The sequence below is a fragment of the Pleurodeles waltl genome, chromosome 6 (genome assembly GCF_031143425.1).
Source record: "Pleurodeles waltl isolate 20211129_DDA chromosome 6, aPleWal1.hap1.20221129, whole genome shotgun sequence".
In the NCBI taxonomy this organism is placed as follows: Eukaryota; Metazoa; Chordata; class Amphibia; order Caudata; family Salamandridae; genus Pleurodeles; species Pleurodeles waltl.
The window spans coordinates 644,634,450-644,662,220 of NC_090445.1; the positions used below are offsets into that span (position 1 = coordinate 644,634,450).

A 27,771-nucleotide genomic window follows, 5' to 3' on the forward strand; every position below is an offset into this window, starting at 1 on the left:
CCTCCTGCAGAAAAGGCACCTGGTGTCTCAAGGCAAGGTTATGCAACATGCAGCATGCCACAATTATCTGGTACACCTTCTTGGGTGAGTAGCACAGGGATCCCCCTGTTAGATACAGGCACTGAAACATGGCTTTCAGGAGGCCGAATGTCCTCTCAATTATTCTCCTTGTTCGCCAATGTGCCTCATTGTAACGTTCATCTGCCTTTGTCGTGGGATTCCTCACAGGGGTCAGTAGCCATGAGAGGTTGGGGTAACCAGAGTCACCTGCAAATATCGAGGGACACCTGTTAGACACACACTAACCCTTATGGCCCACACCGTACCCATACACCAACATATACTGGGTGGGAACCAGGGCTCCCTATTAGCCGCACCCGGTGCCTCTGGAGTTGAGCCATCAAATATGGAATGCTGCTATTCCTCAGGATATAGGCATCATGCATAGAGCCAGGATACTTTGCATTGACATGGGAGGTGTAATGGTCCGCCAGGCACACTATCTGCACATTCATCGAGTGAAAGCTCTTTCGATTTCTGAACACCTGTTAATTTCTCTGGGGGGGGGGGAACAAATGCAATATGTGTACCATCAATTGCCCCAATAATGCTGGGGATATGTCCCATTGCAAAGAAGTCAGCCTTCACTGTGGCCAAATCCTCCACCTGGGGGAAAACGATGTAGCTGCGCATGTGTTTTATCAGGGCAGACAACACTCTGGTCAGCACTATTGAGAACATTGGCTGTGGCATTCCTGCTGCCAAGCCCACTGTCATTTGGAAGGAGCCAGTTGCCAAGAAATGGAGCACAGATAGGACTTGCACAAGAGGGGTGATCCCGGTGGGGTGACGTATAGCAGATATCAGGTCAGGCTCCAGTTGAGTACACAGCTCTGTGATGGTGTCCCTGTCAAGTCTATAGGTGAGGATAATATGCATGTCCTCCATTGTTGGCAAGTCCACCAGTGGTCTGTACACGGGGGATGTCTCCATCTCCTGTTCATCTGCAGTGGTTATAATCTAGGCGGCAAAACAGGGAGCAACTGGTCAGTCTTCCACATTTCCAAACACTACACTGCATTGCATGTTGTGACTGTAACATTATGTCATTGGAGAGGCCCAAATGGTGCCTATGTGTACTGTGACGCAGTTAGGGGCCATGGCCTGTTCCCCCCTGAAATGGCATCTGCCTGTCCTGTTTGGAGGGACAGGTGGAAATTAGGTAATTCCGCTGATGTTGTGCGCTGTTGTGGGAGGCGGTTGAGTACCACCGTGCAACATCTCATTGGTTGTCTATGGGCATTAGGGGTTACAGTGGCCAATGGTGATGTACACCAGCGGTGACGGTACGCACCGCCGCGGACGCGACCGCCATTTTCTATCTGTTCACTCACTTGCTACCTGACCTTCAACAGGAGAGGACCTACACTGCAAGTGCTGCTGTGACCTGTGTCTGGAATCGACCATGGCTCGTGTCACTGGGGAAAGGGCCCCTGCCTTCACCGCTGTGGAGTTGGAGAGAATGGTGGATGGGATTCTACCCCAGTACCGAATGTTGTATGGGCCTCCAGACCAACAGGTGAGAACATTGTGAGCACGATGCCATGGGGCATGGATGCATGGAGTGCTGTGTGTGAGGTCTTGTGTGGGGGGGTTGGTGGAAGGGTTCTGGACAGCGTGATGCATGTATGTTGTGCAATGTCTTTGCATAAGGGGATGTGAGGGCCATGGTGGGGCATGAGTGTAACAGGCTGGACGATATGACTGATACCTTTTTCAATGTATCTTTTTATGCAGGTCAGCGCCCATCAGAAAAAGGGTATATGGCGTGCCATCGCCAAGGACGTGCGGACCCTGGAGGTTTATGACAGGCGGAGCACCCACTGTCGCAAATGGTGGGAGGACCTGAGATGCTGGGCAAGGAAGACGGGGGAGGCCCAGCTGGGGATGGCCTCCCAACGACAAAGGGGTCCCGTCGAACCCTGACCCCCCTGATGGCCTGCATACTGGCGGTGGCCTATTCAGAACTAGATGGGCGCTTGAGAGCATCACAGCAGCCACACAAGGGGGTGAGTACAGTTTCACAATATACTACATGTGCATGGTGGGGTGATCTCTAGATGGGGGATGTGGGCCTGTGAGTGCCCCTAGGCCAGGCCAAACAATGCAGGGTAGGTTCCATGTTGGGCAGGGGCTGATGAACACCACCTCCAACCAAGCTACTTGGCATTTACTACTGGGCAGGGGTCTGTGGGTCTCAGGTATGCTGCTATTGGCGTTAGGTATTCCTGTCCATGGGCTGGTCACTAGCATTGTGACTGGTAGTGCATTTATTAGTGCGTAGGGCTGTTCCCTTTGTGTGTGTGTGTGTGGCGGTGTTGTTGCTGCCATTGACCAAGTGTATCCTTTGTCTCTTCCCCCCCTTTTGTTTTGTCACCCTGTCCTTCTGTGCATTAACATCATCTGGCGGAGGAGCAGAGGCACCGGCGAAGGAGGGAGCTGCATCCCACAGGGCCCAGGATGCCGAATCTACTGATGGAGAGGTCACTAGTGGGATGGAGGGCAAGGGGAGCACCACGACGGAGACAGGAGGGGACAGTTCGGACAGTGATATCTCCTCCGATGGAAGCTCCCTGCTTTTGGCGGACACCTCTGTGCCCACCACAACTACAGGTACAGCCGCCACCCCCATACCAGCACCACCCTCCCAGCAGCCCCTCAGCGAGTTTCCCGTGCCCGCTCATCCAGGAGGGTGGGCATCTCCTTCGCCCCAGGCACCTCAGGCCCTGCCCCAGTTAGCCCTGCTGCCCTGAGTGAGGAGACTATTGACCTCCTGCGATCCCTCTCTGTTGGGCAGTCAACCATTGTGAATGCCATCCAGGGGATGGCAGGCCAGAGACTATTGACCTCCTGCGATCCATCTCTGTTGAGCAGTCAACCATTGTGAATGCCATCCAGGGGCTGGCAGGCCAGAGACTATTGACCTCCTGCGATCCCTCTCTGTTGGGCAGTCAACCATTGTGAATGCCATCCAGGGGCTGGCAGGTCAGAGACTATTGACCTCCTGCGATCCATCTCTATTGAGCAGTGAACCATAGTGAATACCATCCAGGGGCTGGCAGGCCATGTGCAACAAACAAATGCATTCCTGGAGGGCATTCACTCTGGCATGGCGGCCCAACAGAGATCAATCCAGGCTCTGGCCTCCTCCCTGATGGCAGCCATTGTTCCTGTCTCTAGCCCCCCCCCCCCAACTTCCTCTGCCCAGTCCCATTCTCCTCAACCCCAACCTATCCCAAGCACACATTCAGACCAGCATGCACCCAAGACAACACACAGGAGTGGCTCAGGCAAATACAAGCACCACACATCATCCCACAGGCACTCACACAAACACCATCCAGATGCAGGCATAACAACACCCACTGCCTCCACTGTGTCCCCCTCCTCCTCATCGTCCACCACACTCCCAGTAGTGTCTCCACTCAGACCTGCTACTCTTCCACTACCCCTATCACCATCACACCTATCACTACACACCTCTCACTGGCAGTCACCATCCCCACATCCATGCACACGTCCACTGTGTCCTCTCCCACTGTGTCTGTCCCCCCTTCTCCCAAAGTACACAAACGCAAGCACTCAGACACCCAACAGCCATCCACCTCACAACAGCATCCAGCCTATGTACCTGCACCCAAACACAGCAGACAGACACCTCCAACAACCACTCCCTCTTCCTCCACTCCCAAACGTTCACCCTCTTCCCGCCCCAGTGTCCATAAGAAGCTTTCCCTCTTCGCTGTTGACCTCTTCCCTACGCCTCCCTCCCCTGTACTTCTCACATCGGGCCAGGGTGATCAGAACCCAGGCTAGCACCTCAGCCACCCAGTCCACGGCCACAGTAGTGTCGGCAGCTACTGCAGGTGGGAGAGGCTCCAGGGAACCAACCATCAGCACTGACAGTGTGCCTGCACCAGCTGCCAAGGGGAAGGACAAGGAGGCACCACCAGCTGCCAAGGGGAAGGGCAAGGAGGCACCACCAGCTGCCAAGGGGAAGGGCAAGGAGGCACCACCAGCTGCCAAGGAGAAGGGCAAGGAGGCACCACCAGCTGCCAAGGGGAAGGGCAAAGGGCCTGCACCTGCAGGCAGGACGGACAGGAGGCCTGGTGCTGGGACTGATTCTGAGCCCCCACCACCAACCATGGCAGTTCAGCCGTCCGAGGCTGCAGGGGAAAGGCTGAAGCCTCCTCCCACCACTGCTAGCACCGCCACCGGTACCATCACCAGCACCACCACCAGCACCGCTGCCAGCAGCAGCAGCCCCAAAGGGCAGCCGCCCGAGGCTGCAGGGAAAGGGCTGGAGCCTCCCCCCACCACTGCCAGACCCGACACCAGCACCGCCACTGCCACCACTGAGCAGCCGTCACCATCGGTAGGCAGTGTGTAGTCCTATCTCCATGGGCTGTAGTGCGTCCTGGACCCTGCAAATCCTGTGGGTCTGACACCCAGGTGAGAGACTGTGACCTTGCACTCCCCAAGATCTGCATCACAGGGTACAATGCCCCCTCCGGAACCAGTGGAGAAGCCATCCACTCCACCCCTCCTTGCCAGGATGAAGCACACAGGGCACAATGCCCCCTCCAGAACCAGTGGAGAAGCCATCCACTCACCCCCTCCTTGCCAGGATGAAGCACACAGGGCACACAGCCCCCTCCAGAACCAGTGGAAGAAGCCATCCACTCACCCCCTCCTTGCCAGGATGAAGCACACTGGGCATTATGCCCCCTCCAGAACAAGTGGAGAAGCCATTCACTCACCCCCTCCATGCCAGGATGAAGAACACAGGGCACAAGGCCCCCTCCAGAACCAGTGGAAGAAGCCATCCACTCACCCCCTCCTTGCCAGGATGAAGCACACTGGGCACAAAGCCCCCTCCAGAACCAGTGGAGAAGCCATCCACTAGAGAGACTGTGACTTTGCACTCCCCAGGACCAAGCAGTGGGCAAACCACCCACTTGAGAGACTGTGGCCTTGCAGTCCCCACGACCAAGCAGTGGGCAAACCACCCACTTGAGAGACTGTGCACTCCCCAGAACCAAGCAGTGGGCAAACCACCCACTTGAGAGACTGTGGCTTTGCACTCCTCCGGGCCAAGCAGTGGGCAAACCACCCACTTGAGAGACTGTGGCCTTGCACTCCCCAGGACCAAGCAGTGGGCAAACCACCCACTTGAGAGACTGTGGCCTTGCACTCCCCAGGACATCGCACAGGGCATGTAGCCCCCTCCAGGACCAGTGGTGTTGTACTATCTTCCGGCTGAGATGCCCCCCCATTCCCTGTCCCCCTGAGATGCCTGTGTATTTTCGACATGATGCCTCTGCAGTGGTCTCTCCGTGTTGTTGCAGAAGCCAAGTGGGGCCTTGGCGTATGTGATGTGACCCTGCGCCCCACGGACACTGAGGACTGGGCAGTGTCCCTCCATTTGTATATATGTATATACTGTTTTGATTTTGAATCACAAATTTCTAGTATTTTATCTTATTGCAGTCACTTTCATCCATTCCTTTTGTCCTTGCATTATTCCTGAGGGGTACAGGGTGTATATGTAATGTTACTGCATCTGTTTGTGTGTATGGTGGTGGGGGTGGGGATGGGGGTGTTGCATGTGTGTGTCACTCTCTTTTTCCTCCCCCCTCCATTGTGTGCTAGGCGGCAGTAGGTCTTCACCGGCATTGATATTCGTAGTGAATGAGGAGGTGTACAATCATGGGAAATATGTGCAACTTGGGCTCCATGGCATTGTGGCTCTTCCTTGAGTCTCCACAGGTGAGTCCTTTGACTTCTGAAATGTGTTTGCACCATGCTTTTGATGTTGTTAGTACCGCCCCGAAAAAGGTGGCGGATAGGCCTGTTGTAATACAGTGGGCAGTACATTGTCTTTTGCCTGGCTGTTGGTGGTTACCGCAGCAGTGCTTGTTGCTACCATCGTGGCGGTCGGTGTGTTAAAGTGGCTGTCTGTGTGGGTGGGTTCCGTCGTGGTCATAATTCTATTTTTTTTTTACCGCCGGCCTGTTGGCAGTATTACTGCCGCTTTATCACCCACCACCAGGGTTGCAATGAGGGCGATAGTGTTTTAGAGAAACTTGTTGGATAAATATAAGGTGATGTTTGGAAAAGAAAGTGGAAAAAAATCTATGTGCCCATTTAACATTCATGAACATTCCCATCAGCACCAGGAAAATAATATCCCAAATGATTAGAAATATGTCAGAATTGGCTTCTTCTGTAGATCGTGTATGAAAGAAATTCATAAAGTTAAGGCTCTTTGCGCCTCTGTTTAGATTATGATAACAATAACTTGTCCTCCTCTTCCTCATACTGATGAACTGTTTGCTTCGGTAGAAGAAGCAAGATTTTATAGTACTTTAAATGTGAAATCTGTTTATCACCAGATAAAACTTCCCCCCAGGTCCAGACATATTACCAGTGGTATCACACCAGGCGGTGCTTTCACACACACCAGAATGTCATTCAGTATGGCTTGCGTCGGTCAGTATTCCTAAAACATATGCATGTCTTGTTGGGAATATCAATGGGGTCGTGGCATTTCAATCTGATATAGTGGTCTCTGCTGCGTCAACTGACACACACAATGTCAGACTGGAAAAGGTTTTAAAGAGTCTTCGGGAGATGAGTTTAACTGCAATTACCACAGAAGTGGAATATTTAAGTCACAGAATTTTTTAACAAGGTGTTTCCCTACAGAAACCCTTCTTCAGGCAATTAAACAGATGTCTGAGTGAAGTAGCAATGCTCAATTAAGATGCTTTAGGTCTGTGTGAATTCAATTAAATTCCAAATGTGTAAACAACATTGCCATAGTTGCTGCAATACTGAGCATGCTGCTAAAGAAAGGATCTACATTTAGTTGGTCGCAGGATGACAACACTTCCTCTTTCCACCTGAAGAATTCTATTTCAGAAGCTTTTCCAAACTCTCCTTCCTTTCGCACTGATAAACATATTCTAGCAGTTGATGCAAGTGTTCATGTTTATGTGCGGTTTTCACACAACTAAACTTTGAGTGAAAAATACACCTTTTAGCTTTTAGGTCTTTGGCACAATCTGAGTTGAGGTATTCTACTACTAAGAGCAAAGCGCTTGCTTATTCCTGGTGTATTGAACAGTTTAAAACTTGTTTGTGGGGACATTTCTTTTAATTAGAACAGATCATGTGACCTTGCTTTCTTTATCAATGCAGTGTTACTGGGAGAGCTTCTTACAGGATTGTTAGGATTCTTTCTTGGTCACATGACTGTAATTTTCAGGAGAAATACATACTGAAAGCTACGCAGAATTATATTTTCTTATGTAAAGTGAACAACTATTTGACAAATGGTAAACCAAGGGAGAAAAATGTAGCCCCAGAATTACAAATGTTTTGAAAGGTGACAGAACGATCTAAGTGCTGAGTTTATAATGAAAACTGAATGGTACGGTGCATCATATTTAGTTCATTGAAAGTATTAGTATTACTCATGCTGGTCATGTTGGAATGATTTTAGCTCAGGTTTTGTACAGAGCTATATACAGCGTGTTAATCAATCAATCAATCAATCATTACATTTATAAAGCGCACTATGTACCCGTCAGGGTTTCGAGGCGCTGGGGGGGGGGGGGCGGGGGTTGAGCTGTTAGCGGTCGAAAAGCCAGGTCTTGAGGAGTCTCCTGAAGGTGAGGAGGTCCTGGGTCTGTCGTAGTGAGGTGGGGAGAGAGTTCCAGGTCTTGGCGGCGAGGAAGGAGAAGGATCTGCCGCCGGAGGTCTTGCGCTGGATCCTGGGGACGATGGCGAGGGCGAGATTGGCAGAGCGGAGTTGACGAGTGGGGGCGTAAAAGTTGAGTCTGGAGTTGAGGTAGGTAGGTCCGGTGTTGTGTAGAGCCTTGTGAGCGTGGGTGAGGAGTTTAAAGGTGATCCTCTTGTCCACGGGGAGCCAGTGGAGGTCCTTCAGGTGAGGGGAGATGTGACATCGGCGGGGTATGTCGAGGATCAGACGGGCGGATGCATTTTGGATACGCTGGAGTCGTTTGATGTCTTTTGTTGGGATGCCTGTGTAGAGTGCGTTGCCGTAGTCAAGTCTGCTACTGACGAGGGCTTGGGTCACCGTCTTTCTGGTTCTTGTTGGGATCCACTTGAAAATTCTGCGGAGCATTCGAAGGGTGTTGAAGCAGGAAGAGGAGACGGCGCTGACCTGTTTGGACATGGTGAGGGCGGAGTCCAGGATGAAGCCGAGGTTTCTTGCATGGCTGGCTGGGGTGGGTGGGGGACCGAAGTCGGTGGGCCACCAGGAGTCGTTCCAGGCCGAAGGGGTGCGCCCGAGGATGAGGACTTCCGTCTTGTCGGAGTTGAGCTTCAGGCGGCTGTCGTTCATCCACTCGGCGATGGGTTTTAGTCCCTCGTGGAGGTTGGTTTTGGCGGTGAGTGGGTCTTTGGTCAGGGAGAGGACGAGCTGGGTGTCGTCGGCGTAGGAGATGATGCTGAGATGATGTTGGCGGGCCAGTTTAGCGAGGGGGGCCATGTAGACGTTGAACAACGTAGGGCTGAGGGAGGAGCCTTGGGGGACGCCGCAGATGAGGTTAGTGGCTTTGGAGCGGAAAGGGGAGAGTCGTACTCTCTGGGTTCTGTCGGAGAGGAAGGATGAGATCCAGTTGAGGGCTTTATCTTGGATGCCGGCTTCATGGAGGCGGGTCAGTAGGGTGCGGTGGCAGACTGTGTCAAAAGCGGCAGATAGGTCGAGGAGGATGAGGGCCGAGGTTTCGCCGTTGTCCATTTGAGTTCTGATGTCATTTGTGGCGGCGAGGAGTGCAGTCTCGGTGCTGTGGTTTCGTCTGAAACCGGATTGAGAGGGGTCTAGGATGGAGTTGTCTTCGAGGAAGAGGGCGAGCTGGGTGTTGACGATCTTCTCGATGACTTTTGCTGGAAAAGGGAGGAGAGAGATCGGTCGGAAGTTTTTGAGGTCGTTGGGGTCAGCCTTGGGTTTCTTGAGAAGGGGTTGGATTTCTGCGTGTTTCCAGCAGTCTGGGAAGGTGGCGGAGTCGAAGGAGAGGTTGATGATCTTGCGGAGTTTGGGGGTGATGATGGCGTTGGCTTTGTTGAACACGTGATGTGGGCATGGGTCCGTGGGGGAGCCTGAGTGGATGGTGTTCATGGTTGTCATTGTTTCGGTGTCGTCCACGTGGGTCCAGGCGGTGAGGCGGCAGGCGTCTGTGGAGATGTCAGGGGTGGGGTCTGGCGGCGGAGTGGTGTTGAAGCTGTCGTGGATGGTTGTGATTTTCTGGTGAAAGAAGGTGGAGAGGTCGTCGCAGAGTTTCTGGGAGGGCGGGATGTCGTTGGAGTTGGCGTTGGGGTTTGAGAGTTCCTTTACGATGCCGAAGAGTTCTTTGCAGTCGTGGGCGTTGTTGTTGATGCGTTCAGTGAAGTGGGCGCGTTTGGCGACTCGGATCCGTTGGTGGTGTTCACGGTTGGCGTCTTTGAGGGAGGCGAGGTTGTCGGGTGTGCGCTCTGAGATCCACTTCTTCTTGAGCTTCTGGCAGCGACTTTTAGAGGCGGTCAGTTCGTCTGTGAACCAGGCTGGTTTTTTCTTTCCTTGGTTGGCGGTGGGTTTCTTGAGTGGGGCTAAGGTGTTGGTGCAGTCGAGGATCCACTGATGGAGGTTGATGGCGGCAGTACTCGGGTCGGTTGAGTCGGGTGGTGGGTTTTTGACGAGGGTGCTGGTTAGTTGGTCTTGGGTGATTTTTCCCCAGCGGCGGTGAGGAGGTAGGGGGATGCGGTGGTGTTCGGTGATTTTCGTATAGGAAAAGTGGACGCAGTGATGGTCGGTCCAGTGGAGTTCGGAGGTGTGGCTGAAAGAGATGTGGTTGCTTGAGGTGAAGAGGGGGTCAAGAGTGTGTCCGGCGATGTGGGTGGGAGTGTTGACCAGTTGACGGAGTCCGAGGTTGAGGAGGTTGGAGGTCAGTGATGCGGTGTTGACGTCGTTGTTATTTTCCAGATGGTAGTTTAGATCTCCCAGGAGGATGTAGTCTGGGGAAGCGAGGGCGTGGGTGCTCGCGAGGTCGGCGATGGTGTCGCTGAAGGGGGCTCTTGGTCCTGGAGGGCGGTATATGAGAGTTCCTCTGAGGGTCGTGTTGGGGTCCGTGTGGATCTGGAAGTGGAGGTGTTCGGCTGTCTTGAGGGTGTCGTCCGTGTAGGTGTGGATTTTGAGGGTAGATTTGTGGGCGATGGCTATTCCGCCGCCGATTCCGTTGGTTCGATCTCTTCTGGTGATTTTGTATCCCTCTGGTATGGCGATTGCGATGTCCGGGGCCGAGGAGTCGTTCCACCAGGTTTCGGTCAGGAAGGCCACGTCAGGGGCGGTGGTGTCGAGTAAGTCCCAGAGTTCGATGGCGTGTTTTCGTGCGGAGCGTGTGTTGATGAGGATGCAGTTCAGGTGGTTGGTGTTGGAAGTTCTTATTGTTGGCTTCGCCGTTCTGTCGCAGGAGAAGTTGCAGGTGCGGCAGGAGAAGGGTCCTTTTGTGTGCTTCGGGGTTACAAGGAAGCACTCTGCGGAGGGGCCGGGGTTGAGTGCGCGGAGTTCGTTGGTTGAGTAGCAGACGCAGGGGCTGCGGGGGGTGCGGGGACCAGGGGGGGTGGCGCTGGGCACGGTCCAGGCGCGGACGGGCGCAGACGGGCTTGCCTCTGGTGCGCCTCCGGCGCGCCAGCGGCGCGCCCGCTGCGCGCGGACGTGCAGCGCCAGCCATCAAGAAGGGAGGGGGGAGGGAGGAGCAGCTGGGAGGCGGGAGGCGGGAGGGAGTGGCGAATGGGGGCGCGAGGGGGGCGGGGCCGCAGGGAGGCAGCGGCAGGGATCGGAGAGCAGGGGGAGCGCACAAGGGGCAAAAGGCACAAAAAACGAGCGAAATTAAAGGCAGTCACAATATGAAAACACACAGTATGAAATACAGTAATGGCACAGTACACGATCGGGGAAACAGCAATCAGAGGGGCACAACGGGGGCAGAAGCGCCGGAGGCGAGGCGCAGAAAAATGAGAAAAACAACTTACGGGACGGCGGAAAGCGGCACACGGGTCAAGTGAAGCTAGTCAGAGCCCACTAGACCCCAGGGATGGGGCGCAGGAGGATGCCTGCGGGTGGAGGAGGGCCTCGAACACGCAAACAGCAGCATGGTCGGGGGACAGAGGCAGGAGGCAGCAGGTTGGTGCTGCGGTCGTGGGGGGCGAGCTCAGGACCTGAAACAGGTCAGAGGTCGCTCACTCGCGACGCGCAGCGCCAGCCATTAAGAAGGGAGGGGGGAGGGGGGGAGGGAGGAGCAGCTGGGAGGCGGGAGGGAGCGGCGAATGGGGGCGCGAGGCCGCAGGGAGGCAGCGGCAGGGATCGGAGAGCAGGGGGAGCGCACAAGGGGCAAAAGGCACAAAAAACGAGTGAAATTAAAGGCAGTCACAATATGAAAACACACAGTATGAAATACAGTAATGGCACAGTACACGATCGGGGAAACAGCAATCAGAGGGGCACAACGGGGGCAGAAGCGCCGGAGGCGAGGCGCAGAAAAATGAGAAAAACAACTTACGGGACGGCGGAAAGCGGCACACGGGTCAAGTGAAGCTAGTCAGAGCCCACTAGACCCCAGGGATGAGGCGCAGGAGGATGCCTGCGGGTGGAGGAGGGCCTCGAACACGCAAACAGCAGCGTGGTCGGGGGACAGAGGCAGGAGGCAGCAGGTTGGTGCTGCGGTCATGGGGGGCGAGCTCAGGACCTGAAACAGGTCAGAGGTCGCTCACTCGCGACGCGCAGCGCCAGCCATTAAGAAGGGAGCGGGGAGGGAGGAGCAGCTGGGAGGCGGGAGGCGGGAGGGAGCGGCGAATGGGGGCGCGAGGGGGGCGGGGCCGCAGGGAGGCAGCGGCAGGGATCAGAGAGCAGGGGGAGCGCACAAGGGGCAAAAGGCACAAAAAACGAGCTAAATTAAAGGCAGTCACAATATGAAAACACACAGTATGAAATACAGTAATGGCACAGTACACGATCGGGGAAACAGCAATCAGAGGGGCACAACGGGGGCAGAAGCGCCGGAGGCGAGGCGCAGAAAAATGAGAAAAACAACTTACGGGACGGCGGAAAGCGGCACACGGGTCAAGTGAAGCTAGTCAGAGCCCACTAGACCCCAGGGATGAGGCGCAGGAGGATGCCTGCGGGTGGAGGAGGGCCTCGAACACGCAAACAGCAGCGTGGTCGGGGGACAGAGGCAGGAGGTTGGTGCTGCAGTCGTGGGGGGCGAGCTCAGGACCTGAAACAGGTCAGAGGTCGCTCACTCGCGACGCGCAGCACCAGCCATTAAGAAGGGAGGGAGGAGCAGCTGGGAGGCGGGAGGCGGGAGGGAGCGGCGAATGGGGGCGCAAGGGGGGTGGGGCCGCAGGGAGGCAGCGGCAGGGATCGGAGAGCAGGGGGAGCGCACAAGGGGCAAAAGGCACAAAAAACGAGCGAAATTAAAGGCAGTCACAATATGAAAACACACAGTATGAAATACAGTAATGGCACAGTACACGATCGGGGAAACAGCAATCAGAGGGGCACAACGGGGGCAGAAGCGCCGGAGGCGAGGCGCAGAAAAATGAGAAAAACAACTTACGGGACGGCGGAAAGCGGCACACGGGTCAAGTGAAGCTAGTCAGAGCCCACTAGACCCCAGGGATGAGGCGCAGGAGGATGCCGGCGGGTGGAGGAGGGCCTCGAACACGCAAACAGCAGCGTGGTCGGGGGACAGAGGCAGGAGGCAGCAGGTTGGTGCTGCGGTCGTGGGGGGCGAGCTCAGGACCTGAAACAGGTCAGAGGTCGCTCACTTGCGACGCGCAGCGCCAGCCATTAAGAAGGGAGGGGGGGAGGGAGGAGCAGCTGGGAGGCGGGAGGCGGGAGGGAGCGGCGAATGGGGGCGCGAGGGGGGCGGGGCCGCAGGGAGGCAGCAGCAGGGATCGGAGAGCAGGGGGAGCGCACAAGGGGCAAAAGGCACAAAAAACGAGCGAAATTAAAGGCAGTCACAATATGAAAACACACAGTATGAAATACAGTAATGGCACAGTACACGATCGGGGAAACAGCAATCAGAGGGGCACAACGGGGGCAGAAGCGCCGGAGTTGAGGCGCAGAAAAATGAGAAAAACAACTTACGGGACGGCGGAAAGCGGCACACGGGTCAAGTGAAGCTAGTCAGAGCCCACTAGACCCCAGGGATGAGGCGCAGGAGGATGCCTGCGGGTGGAGGAGGGCCTCGAACACGCAAACAGCAGCGTGGTCGGGGGACAGAGGCAGGAGGCAGCAGGTTGGTGCTGCGGTCGTGGGGGGCGAGCTCAGGACCTGAAACAGGTCAGAGGTAATGCAGACAAATCATTCAAATTACATAGTGCAGTCAGGATTTCCAGCCAGTTCTTGGGTGAATATTGCCATTGAGGTCTTCGGACCATAGGAAGTTTGGATTTAGGAGAAGGTGTAAGGTATTGTTGAACTGATTATTTTTCAAAAGTTATTGAGTTGAAGTGGATTAAACACCCTGACACTGATTTAGTGTTTGAATTGTTGCAAGAGTGTTTCAATAAAGAGGGATTTACCAATTGTATTTTGATTGGTATGATCAACAGCTGAAACACTTATTAGAAGGTTCACAGAGAAAAACATAGGAGAATGGCTCTGTATTTCCACATTATGAATGGGTTTGTAGAAAGTTTAAAGAAGGTCATTGTTAAAGGAGTTCAACTTGCATCCATGTGAGGAATATATGTAAAACAACATATTGGGAATCTAATGTAGTCATATCATTGTCCCAAAACAACATCACAGGTTTTGCCTCTTTTAAATTGTTGAAGAGAGGAGTTCTGCACTCTGATTTGAATCTAGCTTGTTTAACTTGAGTTCTTCACCCTGGTTTGAATCCAGTTTAGTGAGCTGATTCTCTGAAGCCAGTTTTTCTTAGTCTAAACAGGCATAGTACAATGTCAATTAGAAGCAAATTAAGATCTTGAATTAAACTCCTTTACAAACTGGTGGTCATGTCAATTTTTGGCCTCATGTGGAATACGTGGTCAAAGTGAAAAACCTTAGTCAAGAATGAAGATTCTAGTTTTGTTTGAAGTGTTTATGGTTGTTTTTTTTGGCAAGACCTCTCTTTTACAATGGTATGTGGTGGAAACTTAGCAGAGATGTTAACCTTAAGAGTAAGTTTAAAAACAATTTTCTATATGTGATTGGGGGTGAGTGTTTGAAAAGCTTCAGCACTCCATCCATCATCTTTTTGTGTTGTTAAGGGGCCAGGGCATGCCCAGACATGGGTCCCTTGCTCACTGTGCCACTGGATTCAAGTTAGACTGTGATGAGGGGTGATACGCCAAAACTGGTCCCAGGATGCTTGATCCAGAGAGGACCTGGCCCGACAGTTCGGGATGGACTGTTCCCATGGGAACCAGAGTCAAGACTGATTTGCATATGGCTGGGTGCAAACTGGGGTAGCTTGGTGAGCAAAACGCAATGGATTTAACACAGATCTGTGACTGGGGGTGAGTGTTTGAAATGTTTCAGTGCGCCATCCATCATCTTTTTGTGTTGCAGGTCTAGCCCTGACACTAACATTGGGGCCCAGGGTCTGGCTCTGAGATCATGGAGTGTTGCCAAACATGTACCCTTCCCTGGGCTCAAGATACTATGGGGGTTATTCCAACTTTGGAGGAGGTGGTAATCCGTCCCAAATGTGACGAATTTACCACCAGCCGCATTACGAGTTCCATAGGATATAATGGACTTGTAATACGGCTGGTGGTATATCCGTCACTTTACCGTCACTTTTGGGACGGATTACCACTTCCTCCAAAGTTGGAATAACCCCCTATGTGTGTCTGTGAGCAATGGTGGTAAAAAAACTGCTTTTAGTGAACAGTAGCTGAACACTCCTTTCTACATGTTCATGGATATGAACGAGTTGCTGGCAGTTGCCTACAGGCCTGCACAAATAAAGTTCCACTTATGTGCCATGACCAGACCCTGTGGGCATGTTGAATTATTGTGCATGTATGGTAAAAGGTAGAAGCATTCCATATTGCTTGTGTGAGTGTATGTATGTTGTTACCATTTTGTGTTGCCCTTGGTCTGACACGGTATATTATGAAGGTTGTGAAGCAGCCTACATGAGTTCTCCATCCTCGAAGGCTGATGAGTAACAGACAGAGCTTCAAATATATTCTTCTCAGGTTGTGGGCATCCTGTTTGGGGCCAGCATCATCACAACTTGCTGTATGGAGACGTCAGTGTGAAAAAGAACATATCTGCACTGCTACGGAAAAAAATAATTATGAAAAGGAATCACACCAAACTTGTTTCAAATACCAGACAGTCCAGCCGCAGCCTAGTCTGAAAATACGGTATGAAAGTGGCCCGAAAGCTTCCCCATTTTTACCAGTTTAGTCTGAGAACAGCCGCTGTGTGCCAGGACTGGTGTCATTAATAGTCAGTGTTCCTCATGTGAGGGGCGATCACCTGGCCTGCTAAGATGGCAGAAGAGAGAGACTTGTCCTGCAGGTGTTTGCCTGCACATGAAGGAGAGCCCAGATCCTAAGCCAGCTCTAAGGTGTGGCCCAGAGGGAGCAGCGGAAACGCAGGAGAGTACAGAGAAGACCTGTAAAGTGTTCAGGGTCCTCTGGTCTCCCTACCCGATGGCCAAATCAAGTTCAACTGAGAAGAGTTAATGTCTTTCTTGCCAGTGTCAACCACAAAGTAAAGACTGCCCAATTCGGATACCACCATGGATAAAGACACAGACGTCCTTTGCTGTCTCTATCTTCGTTTTACTTCCTCAATTACACAAGAGCCCCAGATCAAAAAAGTAAGATCCGTCCACTACAACTATTGGAGCAAACTGCTAAGAGACTCTTTGTGAAGCTGCTGCCATGCAAGTTAGCTGACCATACTGAGAAAATGTAGGGTCGCCCAGCAAGCCCTAATGAGTGCCATAGCACACCTCATGACCTGTCCACTGGCACATCCTTTCTTGGAAATCACAAGTGCAGCTTCAGCAAGTATTTGAATATGCCCGAAAGATAGTGACTGTGAACATTTGGGTAACGGAGTGTGGTGGGACGATTTATCAAACGCTGCTATCCCCGCACAAAATCTGAATAGCCATTTACTATTTTCTGACCTGCGGGTCACAGAATGCCAGTAAGCTTCTCTGCTGTAACAAAATGAGCATGCACCTGGGATTTCATCATGATTACTTCATGTTTTTATGCTGTAGAGAACTCAATAGACCTAAGTAGAACATCCCTGTACAGTATTTTTTTTTTTATGTGTACGGTATTAAGTTCTTCCATGACTAAAACACTTATATTTTTCTAAAAAGGCAAGCATTAGGCTACAGATCGGAATACTGCATCTGTTTTGTGATTGTTTGAGTTCTGAATCTCTACCTCAACACTGCCTCTCCGAGTTTCCTTGGACTGCTTGCCCTTGATACCCTGATAGTCAAGTGGGAAAGGGCTGTACCTGGCTCAGTTAGCAGAGCCATGGTAGGTCAGGCTCAGAAAACAGTGGCAAACTACCTCAACTGCGATGGCAGGAGCCCAGTTGCCCCTCTATTCTCTGCCCCCTCCCAAATGGAATGACAATATTTTTTCTCACAAAGGTCAACATCTCTTTTACCCCTCTCTTTTTCTCAAATATTTACATTTCCTTATGAACAAATACACATAGTCCAACTTTTGCCACCTTCTATTATGATCCTGTCTTAATAAACAAAATCATTGACTTCAACACCTCTTAAACCACTACTTCATGCTCATACTTCCATTTGTACTTCTGCATTTCATTACTTCATTTGGTCCTCATAACATCTCCGACAAGGATTTCAACTTCTTTAACACTGTGCAAAACATTATTCCATGTTATATTTGTCTGCTCTGTATTCTCTGTTCTTTCCTTACCTCCTGGCCCCTACAATTACTACATGCTTTGAAAGCTTTATTCACTAGCATCTATGTAATATTCAAAATGTATCCCACTTATGGCCCCTTAACACTTCAAGCATGGAGTACCTTTAGCTGAAGTGGGCACGTTGCAATGTGCCATCAACATCTCTCTCTAAAGATCACACACAAGAGGGCAACAACTTTGGAGGTTAAAATGAAAAGGAAGAAAATGGGCAAAGGCATTGATGACACTGAGCAGGAAGCAGCAATACCAATGTGGTCATTATCATGCACCTTTACAACACATCCATTACCACGCACATGCCTTTACAGCACAAATTTTCATCATGCATATACCGTTACACTGCATGGCTTTACAGTGAAATTGTAAGTAAGTATTAGGGTAAGGGCGTTTTTAGGGTTTGGGGTTATTTGGGCAGAAAGGGTAATTTTAGGGTTTAGGGTGGATAGGGGCATTTGAGTGACAAGGGTACTTTTAGGGTTTGGGGTGTGGATAGGCATATGGGTGGCAAGGGTATTTTTAGGGTTCAGGGTGGGTAAGGGAATTTGGGTGGCAAATGAATTTTAGGGTTTAGGGTGGGTAGGGGCATTTGGGTGGCAAGGCAAGGGTAATTTTAGGGGGTGGCTGAGTCTAGGGGTTGGGTTTGATAAGGATATAAGGGAATATATAAATAAATATGCACATAAAGGGTTTATACTTACCTGCAAAATACTCACAATATCATTGTAAGGGCATGCATGGTCTAAAGCATGTGTAGGCCTTGTCTGTAGGCAGCACACCATGATGGACCCTGATGCCTGTCATTGTCAAGTGCTTTAACTCGGGGAGTGGCTGCATTGCACATCTTGCATTGCAAGATCAAGACATTGTCAACTTTATAGTTTACCGTTTTAGTTTGGCAACTTCACTTTTGGTGCCTTCCATTCCTGCTTACTTGGAACCAGATGTTTGTACAATATATTAGAAAACAGGCCAACAGCATACAATGCAGGCAACAAAATCTAAGCCAAAAAAAGAAAACCTCAAGTCCACACATGTGTGCAAATACTACTCCAAACAAGTTTAGTTTCTAAAAATAATTTTAATCAAAGAGCAGCATATTTCTTCAAGGCACAATTTGTCATGTATCTGCATTGATAGTCACACAGTACAGTGAAGATAAATACAATTTTTAACAATCATGATCTGATTTTCACAGTTAAATTTGCCAAACTTAAACTCTGTAACTACTGGAAACACATACAAGGGAGATACCCTCCTTTGCGAACAAGGAATGCTGTTCGAAGAACGGTAATTAACAACTATTTTCCTACAAAAATGTATTTCAGTAACAAGATTACGGAGAATACAAAATATAAATATTATCTTTTCTCAGCTGAATCACACGGAATCATATGTATTTTTGGTAAGTGCTACACGCGTCAAGCATTATGTTAGATGAAATAGGATGAAGTGTGAGCCACTTTTGAGTATAGTAGCTTTCACGTGATAAGTGATTCCTGAACGATTACTTCAAATCAGATAGTTTGTGATGAGTTTGCTCATTATGCAGAGAAATTCACTATACTGATTTATTTGACTATTCTTGCAGAAACCCAATTGCCATCGAAAAATGTAAGATCATAACAGAAGAGATGCACCATTTACAGACTAAACAAGCCAATTTGAATGACTGAGTTTATGCTTACTGTTGTAGTCAAAGAACTAGATTGCATAGTATTAGTAGCACAAGTCTTCATTGATTTGTCAATAGCCAATAAATCTACTATCTAATGACATTGGTGCTTAGTGGGAACTGCAGGTAGTGTGTAATAAGGTGGAGCACCATGTAATAAAGAATCAGGGGGTGGAGCCTTCAGTGAGGTATCTGAAAATACAGCGCAGTTTATTCTGGGCAGTAGTAACATCTGTGGACGTTACCCCACCAAGCCAATCAACATGAACACATATTTAGTGTCTGAGGATTATCACACAGTACATCATTTCACGGTTCAGTACAGGTAAAGTATTGCATGATTAATACCCAGTGAGCACTTCATTAAACAGTACGTCATGACTACCCATCAAATAAGCCTTTCATCAAACATACATTTTGTGGAACATTGCCTTTAATGCATGCTATGGAACATTTTGTTATATATTTATTTGATTTGACTTTGGTACACATATCGTACATTACAAATTGAAAGGCCTTTTGTTGCTTGCAGTAACTGTCCCATACAGGAGCATCATGGGAGTAGCTCAGACTTGGGGGGGCAATGTTTTTTGCAGTTCATTGTAATGAAGGGAATAGACACAAGATCTCAAGATAAGTTGCAGAGAGTTTCACAATTGAGGACTAATCAAACAGTTGATCTGGTAGCTTGTCACTCAAACTTGTAGGAAATGATGCAAAATGGATACAACTTTGATCTGAGCCTTTGCATTGACTGGCAGACACTGGACAGATCTTCAGGTCAGGTGGCATGTTCACAATGTGTTTGGATGCTAGTTGACTGTGTTCTGTAGCTGTTTCATTATATATGTAAGAGAAATGTTCACATACAGGGTGTTTCAAAATTCTAAGAATGAGTGCACCACAACTAAATTCCTTCCTCTCACGAAGGAGCAGGACTAATGTATAATACTATTTCCAAGAAGTGAAAGAGTGGTTGAAGCTACCGTATAACTGCCGAACATGGAATCATACGTTTGTTTTCGAAACACTTAACTTCAATGACAGACCCACCACTAAATATTCGACATTCGTATGCTATCATGAGATACGGCTGGTTTAGAGGTTGGCTGATTAAACTCCAGGAGACTTGGTAGTGCAGGAGCCACTCTAGATCAAGTAGTTATTCCATCACAAGTTGCCATCATATACTGATGGAGACACTGGTCACGTCAGAGGAGCCTTTGTCAGTGATGAGCCTCTCTCAGCAAGATATCTGCTATCTAAGGTAACATAACAATGGTGGGGATGCCATCTGAACTGTGGAAGGCATATGTGTTTGTTTTGGATGGATTTTTTCATTAAAGTCCTGTTCTAGATGAGGCCTCTAGTATCTGATAAATAAGCTTGTGAAGTACATTAAATGGGTATTTCATGGTGTGATACCTGATAAAAATTCCATGCATCATAATAGATGAAAGTCATAGAACCACAGCGGTAGGGTCACATAGTTTCACTCTGCGGAATTCTGCTGAGTTACCTAAAAACTTTCTTGGAGTTCTGCTAGTGGTGGAATTCAGTATGCCACTGCTGATTTTTAGCACCAGGAGCTTGTCCCGCGCTGTACAATCAGAGGGCACTACTTCTTTCTGCAGCTTGAATAGATTTTGTACTCGAGCACCAGTCTTCTCAACGCCAGTGGTAGCGACCTGCTGCAAGCACCTGTGTTGAGACATCTTGCCAGGAGGTGGCCTAGTGCTCGATTTTCTCACTCGCTAAGTTAACGTTGGCGTGAGAAAAACTCAGAAACGTGTGGTTGGAAGACTTTTTCTAGAACTCCAAGCTCCAAGCAGAGTGGGCAAAACTCTGCCAGAGGAGAGGAGTATACCGCCAACCCCTAATATTTTACTGACACATTATCTAATGAAATATTTATGCCAAAACACTATATCGAATATGCTTTTAATAGCATACATAATTGGTATTTGATGGCTTATTATACATTTTGCATTTCATGACACTTGGGAATTTCCTAAACTGTATTGAAGACTGCAGTTGTCCAGCCAACCTCTCATCTGATTCTCGTTTTAGAGCCAGGATTCTGAACTCTGTTTCAGTCAACACCAGGCACGGTTGTTCGCAATTTGGATGCCTCAATTTCCCAAACAAACTACCACCACTAGGTATTGGCTTTCTACTCACTTAAAAGATTTTCTCAGAATATTGTTTTACACATACATCACCATTTAAATGATTTTAAGTAAGTGTGATTCTACAACTGTCGCACCATGTGATTTGTAAAATGTTTAAAACTAATTAATATATCTTCCACGTGAACAAATCTGCATCCGTTGAAGCTATGGTAGGCAAAGACGGTACTGTTTTCGAAAAGCTTCTCTAGCAGCTATTTCTTCTTCTGACACACTTCTACTGATATTGTGTTGGAGAGCTTTCAGACAGAAAGCATTGCCAATAGGTGTGGTTAAATATTACTGGATTTGCTCTATGCAGCACTAACAATTCGCGATGGTCAACTTCACAGGGCTAGATATTAATGTGCTGGGCTTCGTGTTCATTCGAAATGTAGATGGCAGGAAATGCTGAGTTGTTCTGACAAAGTAATCTGAAGAAGCGTTGGGTTCTAGGGCAGGTTAGTAGAGCCCGACTATGTTGAGGTGGGATTGGCACTTTTTGGGGCCCGATTGGAAGTGGAAAGGCTCCTTTAGGAGTGTGGAGTTAAGCACTCCTGGGGCACACCAGACTGAGTACAGCCCATATCTGCAGAGTTTCAGAATGCCTGCAGTGTGTATTACGTTATTATGTTCCTTCCAGCCTTCGGTGGCATATATATATAGGGTGCCAGATTTTGGACATGCATATTTAGGCAACATAAAATAGGGGCTAAAATGTGGCAGCGACTTTGGCCACAGAATAAGAGCTACTATTGTATACTCCTCAAACATAGAAGATAAACAAATCCAGACACTGAGGACATCTCAAGCTGGCAATGTAAAATTGTTAAAAACACCAAAGGCTCAAAGGTGAGGGTACGCAACAGTTGTGCCCTCTAAAAATGACAGTCTTTCTTTCAAGGAAGCCATCCATGTTAAAAGTGAGAAGGTGTGGTTGTAGGGAGCATATGACCATTTTCAACTGTAGAATGCATTATCACCAGACCCTATCTTTTAGAAACTGGGACATGCATGCACTGTACAGCAATGTGCCTGGACACGGGCCAGTCATTCAAAACAGAGACTATGCCATGAAATCCAAGATGTTGGCAAACGCTAAGTGGCATGATTTAGCAGGATTCAGTCTGATTCCCAGATGGAGTATGCCAGCTTATCCTAAACCTACTTATGAACCAACACAATGTAGAACTATTCTCACTTTCACCACTAGCCTCACTAAGATTAAGACACCAATGAGTCTGGGATCTTAAATATCTACGGTCTTCTCTCTCTATGGGTGGTCGGAAAATATATTGACACAGCAATATGGAGTGCCCATGCTGCTGCTGCCCATTAGCAGTGACAATCACACAAAAGGATTGCAGAAATATAAAAACCCACAGTTCTCTTTTGCTCATTTCACGTTATTGTCACCCTCCTCCATTATCTTTATATTCGAAGGTTTCTAAAAAATAGTAGGCAATGCACAGAGTCTGACTGCTCCCACCCTAGAAATGTAGGACCTTTGCATTAAATAAATTAAATATATGTTATTTGTATGTAAACACCCTCTAAAAATACCAAAGCTGGCTCCAGCAGTCTGTGTTGTAGCTTTCATTTTCTTTGAGGAGATTAACAGGCTCCATCAGTGGTTATATAAAAGACAAGGTACTTCTTCACTGAAACCATGATCACTGAGAACTGGTTATTTTAACTCATGAAAATGACGCTAATGTGAGGGGTTAGGAAATCTGCCTTTAAACTTCTCCGTGGTAAATATATGCAGACTATGGGACTCATTACGGGTTTGGCGGAGGGTATTATTGCTCCATCACCAACGTGAGGAACTTGTAATATGGCGGACGGGATATTTTTCACGTTTGAGATGGAGTAATCCCCTCCGCCAAACTTGCAAAGAGGCCCTAAGACTGACATGCTTGATGACCCCAAGTGACAACCCTCGCTCTAAGCGGGACAAGCATCTCCCATTTGATGTTAGTGGCAGTCATATAATCAAAATTGGACAATAGGTGTCATGCCATTATCTGAAATGTTTCAACGGTTTTTTTTCTTTTTACAAAAAGCAGTAATAAAATTCCTGAGTATTAAAACGTGGATACATTCTATATCTTCTATTTAGTAAAATGTGGCCCATTTCCTTCATATACGTCCAGACATTAGTGGTGTTGACTCGTCATATGGAGAGAGGTTTCCCGATGAATGATACAGATCAGATCCACTCAAACTGACGTCAACATGTAAGGAGATTTTCTGTAAAATAAACAGAAGAGTACAATGGAAATACAAAATCATGAGTGTAAAACCCCACATCATATTTAGGCCTTGTACATGTTATTGCACAGTGAAATTATAAGGTGTAATGGACGCTAAACCTCGATTCTGTTTTGTCGAACCTGATAGAATTTATCAGTGAACTATAGCTGTTTTTGAAAAAGTGCTGAAAATATGTTCTTGCAACAAAATTCAATCTACATATTGGTATCGTTTTTTTCACAGAACAGATTCCACGTTTATTCCACATATCTGCAACGATAATATGTATTTCATACGGGGGCAGAAGAGACCAGGAATTTAAAAGAGACTTCCAGCAAGTGTGATGGCATAACTATTATTTTAAAAAGTTAAATTATTTGCTAAAACCTTATTTCTCTAGAAAGTAACAAAGCTTCTTGCTGATTTGTAATACCATTATAATATGTAGTAGGTCGCACTGTAACCCATATATAAAGCATAATATTTCTGCCTCAGTTGTGCACATATTTATTCCCTAAAATTGAAGTGAATATGCATTTATTACACAACAAGCAAATGTAATTTTACACCAACTACAGACTACCGGTGAATAAATTAAATCGTCAGAAGTTACTGAGTTGTAACAATGTGCCTACCTGAAAGTCCTGGATGTAGGTCAAGAAAAAGCTGTTAAAGGAGAATGCAAGAGACCATTCTGAAATGGTGCTGATGATGTGGAGTGTATAACCCTGGAAATAAGAGCAAAAACTCTATTAATGTTTTAGGGACATCCTTACTGAAAATTCTTTTGTTTAAAAGAAGGCTCAGTATACACATTCATCCCTGAACCTTCATATGCAGCACAGGTTGATTATTTATTCGTTGCCAACTGTGAACTAAACAGAATGTTTATGTATACAGTAATGTTCACAAAAATACCTAAAAGATGAAACATGGCAACAAATAAGGGATCGTTCTCTAATATATATATTTTTTAACACTTTTATTTTATTGGCATTTGAACTTAAGCAGCATAACACGATATATTTTTTTACGCAGTGCAAATTTTAGCAGTTGTACAAGTAAACACAGTCTAAGCTTACAGCTTTGTTGAGCCTCATGTATTCATTGTTGCGTTTGCTTTATCGTTAAAGAATATCACTCCTCCATTGGGGTATTGGTATTAGTCCATTGTTCATCAAAGCTGTTTAGTAACCATCGTTGGGGGGGAGTGAAGATATAAGTAGGCATGCCGTGTGTGACCAGTGTTCAGTTTTCCAAAAGGTAAAATATACATGCCATCTGAGGATTACTAATCAACTTCATTAGTTGAGATATGAAAAAACAAAAAAATAAACCAACAATATAGGAATCTGGTAATTTGCCCATGGTCTATGTATATGTGCAAACAATCTGTTTAACGACATCAAGATTGAGTTACGTCATTTATGCAGTATCTTTGAATCAGTCCGTGAGGATGGTTCCCTAAATGAGTGTGTGTGTAGGGGAGGCAGCCGTTCGTTCATGTGTCAATCTTTTTGAGGTCCTTTAGTTGTCCCAGGGGCGCCCGTCCCACATACCATTCCTATTAAATTGTCATAGCACTCCCTGCATCACTTCCTGAGTCTGACTCTACTCTCGCAGCATTGTTTTCCCAGCTATCAATGACCTCCGTCCACAGCTGGGCTAGCGGCCTGCGCCTCATATCCTTGCTTTCTTCCCTTCTCAGAGCTCTCTCCTCTGCCCTCTCCCCCCTCGCTACATCAAGTGTCCAGGCTAGTAACCTAGGTCCCTTATCATGCTTCCATGCCATCGACCAGGGCCAGGTCAGCAAACCTGTTACCTATTTTTTTGGGGCATGGCTTAGCAAATAACCCCAGGAGACATGTCTCTATTGTGGTCTCTAGTCGTCTATTCAGCACATGGTTAATTTTTTGTATGACCCCTTCCCAGAATTCTTGCAGCTGTTGGCATTCCTATGTCATATGACCGAATCCCGCATCAGGTAAGCGGCACTGTGGGCAACCTATCTCACTTCCCCCATAGAAGAGCCTCAACCGATGCAGGGTAAGGTAAGTCCTATGAGTGTAGTTATATATTGGATATATTTTAGTCTGGTGTTTCGAGAGACCGAGGGTGCTTATGCCAAAATTCTGCTCCAATCTGTGTCGGTGAGGGGCCTGTTTAAGTCTACCTCCCACTTAGCCCGGAGAGCATCTTGCGGGTTATGTACCATTGCCAGTAGCGCCTTTTAGAGCCGGGAGACCAAGTGTGAGCCCTCATCAATAGACAGCATAGTTAGTAAGACTTTGTGAGTAGGTGGTTCACCCTCTACATCTCTCCAGAGATCCTGAATAGCCCCCACCACCATCTCATAAGTCAGGAACTGCCCGAAGGCAATAAGGTCTGGTCCACAAGATCCCCAAACGGGATCAACATTCCCTGGCTATACAGCGCACCTAGCGTAAGTAAGTCTGCAACCTTCCAGCAGTCAAGTTGTCTTTTTGGAAAGCAGGAGGGTGGGTCTCCATGAGGGATCCCCACTAATGGCATATCCGGTGCATAGGGTACTTCTGTGTTTTTTCTTCTGAGAACTCTCCGCCAGTTGGCCAGGGCTGTTGCTAGCAATATTCCCTGCCTAGTGTTCTGTGGTTTAGGCGCAAGCAGCCCGGCCACTAGTCCACTACTACTAGGGTCCCCCCATCCACTGTCAGTTCCATAAGCCCCATCCCACTAAGCCATTGCGCAGGCCGTTGCAACTGAGCTGCTAGAAAATAAAGCTCAAAGTCCGGGACTCCAAGCCCTCCAGCTTCAGGAGGTAGGCGTAGAGTGGCTAGGGCCACTCTCTGCTGTCCGCCATCCCATAGTAATTCCCTGAATAGCGCTTCCAATGGACGAAACCAAGAGGCCGGCAAGGTGATGAGCAGGTTGGTAAAGTAATCCAGCAGCCTAGGAAGCACCACCATTTTAATGAGAGATACGCGTGCCATATTAGGTAAGCAAAGGGAGCGCCAGAAGACGACATTGGACCGCAATGCTCGGATTGCTTTTCCCAAGTTTCCCTCCCTAAGATCCTGCAACTCATGATAGATCTGGATGCCCAGATAGCGGAAGGTAAGTGGAGCCCAAGTCACCTCCTCAGGGCAAGAAGGCAGATGACCCATACCACAAATCACCGGAAAGACACAAGTATTTCTTTTATTTGATCAAAGGCCAGAAAAGGCACCAAACTCGTCCAGCAATTGGAACACTCGGGGCAGCGTTGCCGGACCATTTTTAAGGTAGATAAGGAGGTCATCTGCATATAAGGAAATTTTGTGAAATTGTCTGCGTCGGCATGATCACCATTTTCTGGCCTTATCCCGGAGTCTCGTCGCCAGTGGTTCTATGTCGATGGCAAACAGTAACAGCGATAAAGTCGGCTTCGTCTTTGTATATCATAGCTACAGTAGATGGTCCGTCCTTTCTTGACGCACGCAGTAGGGTTTGTGTAAAGTAACCTAACCCAATTACCCAAGGCATCGTCCATATCCATCTTTGACATAGTAGCCTCAAGAAAGTCCCAGCTCACCGTGTCGAAGGCTTTTTCAAGATCTAGCGACACAATCATTGCTGCCAGATCAGGAGGATGAAAATATTCGTAAAGCAGGGAGTACAGTCTACAGAGGTTATTGGAGGTGTTATGGGTTGGAATTAACCCATTCTGGTCCTCGTGTATGAGGTTATTCATATGGGGTAGCAATCTCACTGCAACTGCCTTACTGAGGATTTTAAAATCAGTGTTAAGCATGGACAAGGGCCTGAAATCAGTAACCCTCCTATCAACATGCTTAGATTTGGGCAAGGGGATCACTATGGCCTCCCTGGTCATGGCCGGCAACATCATGGTCTCATATGCTTTGATGTACATCTCCACTAGCCTTGGAGCCAGGACGTCACAGCCCAATTTATAGAGCTAATGGCTGCCTTGATCACTCCCACTGTTATTCGTGTGCCCAACACATCTCTATCCACATCAGGGAGGACACTCTGAGGAAATGCGGACAAGAAGCTCTCCCTCTTGTCAGATGAGTCCACTCGGAAGGGACCATGCAAAATTTATAATAAGCCGTGAACTCATCACTGACCTGGGTAGGTGCATAGATAGTGTCACCCTCCCTGGTCATCAGGCAAGTAATCGGTGTCCCTCCAGCCTCTGGGCAAACCAACCATGCCAGTAGCCTCCCCGCCTTTCCTTTTTCCTCATGCACTTTGGCTATATATGTCTTGTAGTCGTGACACCTAAGACGTTCTATCACTGTCCGATATTTCTCCCTGACCTCCAGTAATGTCACCTGTGTTTCTGGGGTGCCAGCAAGATCATTGTCATGTTGGTGTTATTTGTCCTGCAAACGCGAAATGTCCCGCTCAAGGTCTCGTCTGATACCCATAGTCTGCCTCAGGCAATGACTCCGCACTACCACTTTTAGGGCCTCCCATTCGACACCTCTACTGGACGCTGAACCTGGGTTCAGCATCAAGTATTCAGTCAACCTGTAGAGTAGTGCTGTGCGATAGACGTCGTGCTCCAACGCTGCAGGGTGCAAGCACCAAGTCAGGATGGGTTGGCGAGTCTCCATCTGAGTCAGATGGATCAACAGCGGGCTATGATCGGATATAGTCCAGCCTAAGTATTC

General features: G+C 48.5%; 1 protein-coding gene across 3 annotated transcripts in view; it reads right to left on the reverse strand.

The window, feature by feature from the left end:
- Positions 1-18,078: 18,078 nt before the first annotated feature.
- The window catches only part of DRAM2 (DNA damage regulated autophagy modulator 2), a 320,140-nt gene continuing 310,447 nt past the window's right edge, over positions 18,079-27,771 (reverse strand). For all 3 annotated transcript variants that reach the window (XM_069238992.1, XM_069238990.1, XM_069238993.1), the window contains 2 exons: positions 23,752-23,844; positions 18,079-23,113 (listed from right to left, as the gene is read on the reverse strand). In XM_069238992.1, the coding sequence (XP_069095093.1) occupies positions 23,003-23,113; positions 23,752-23,844 (204 nt within the window). In that variant the 3' untranslated portion in view covers positions 18,079-23,002. The remainder of the gene's footprint in view (positions 23,114-23,751; positions 23,845-27,771) is intronic.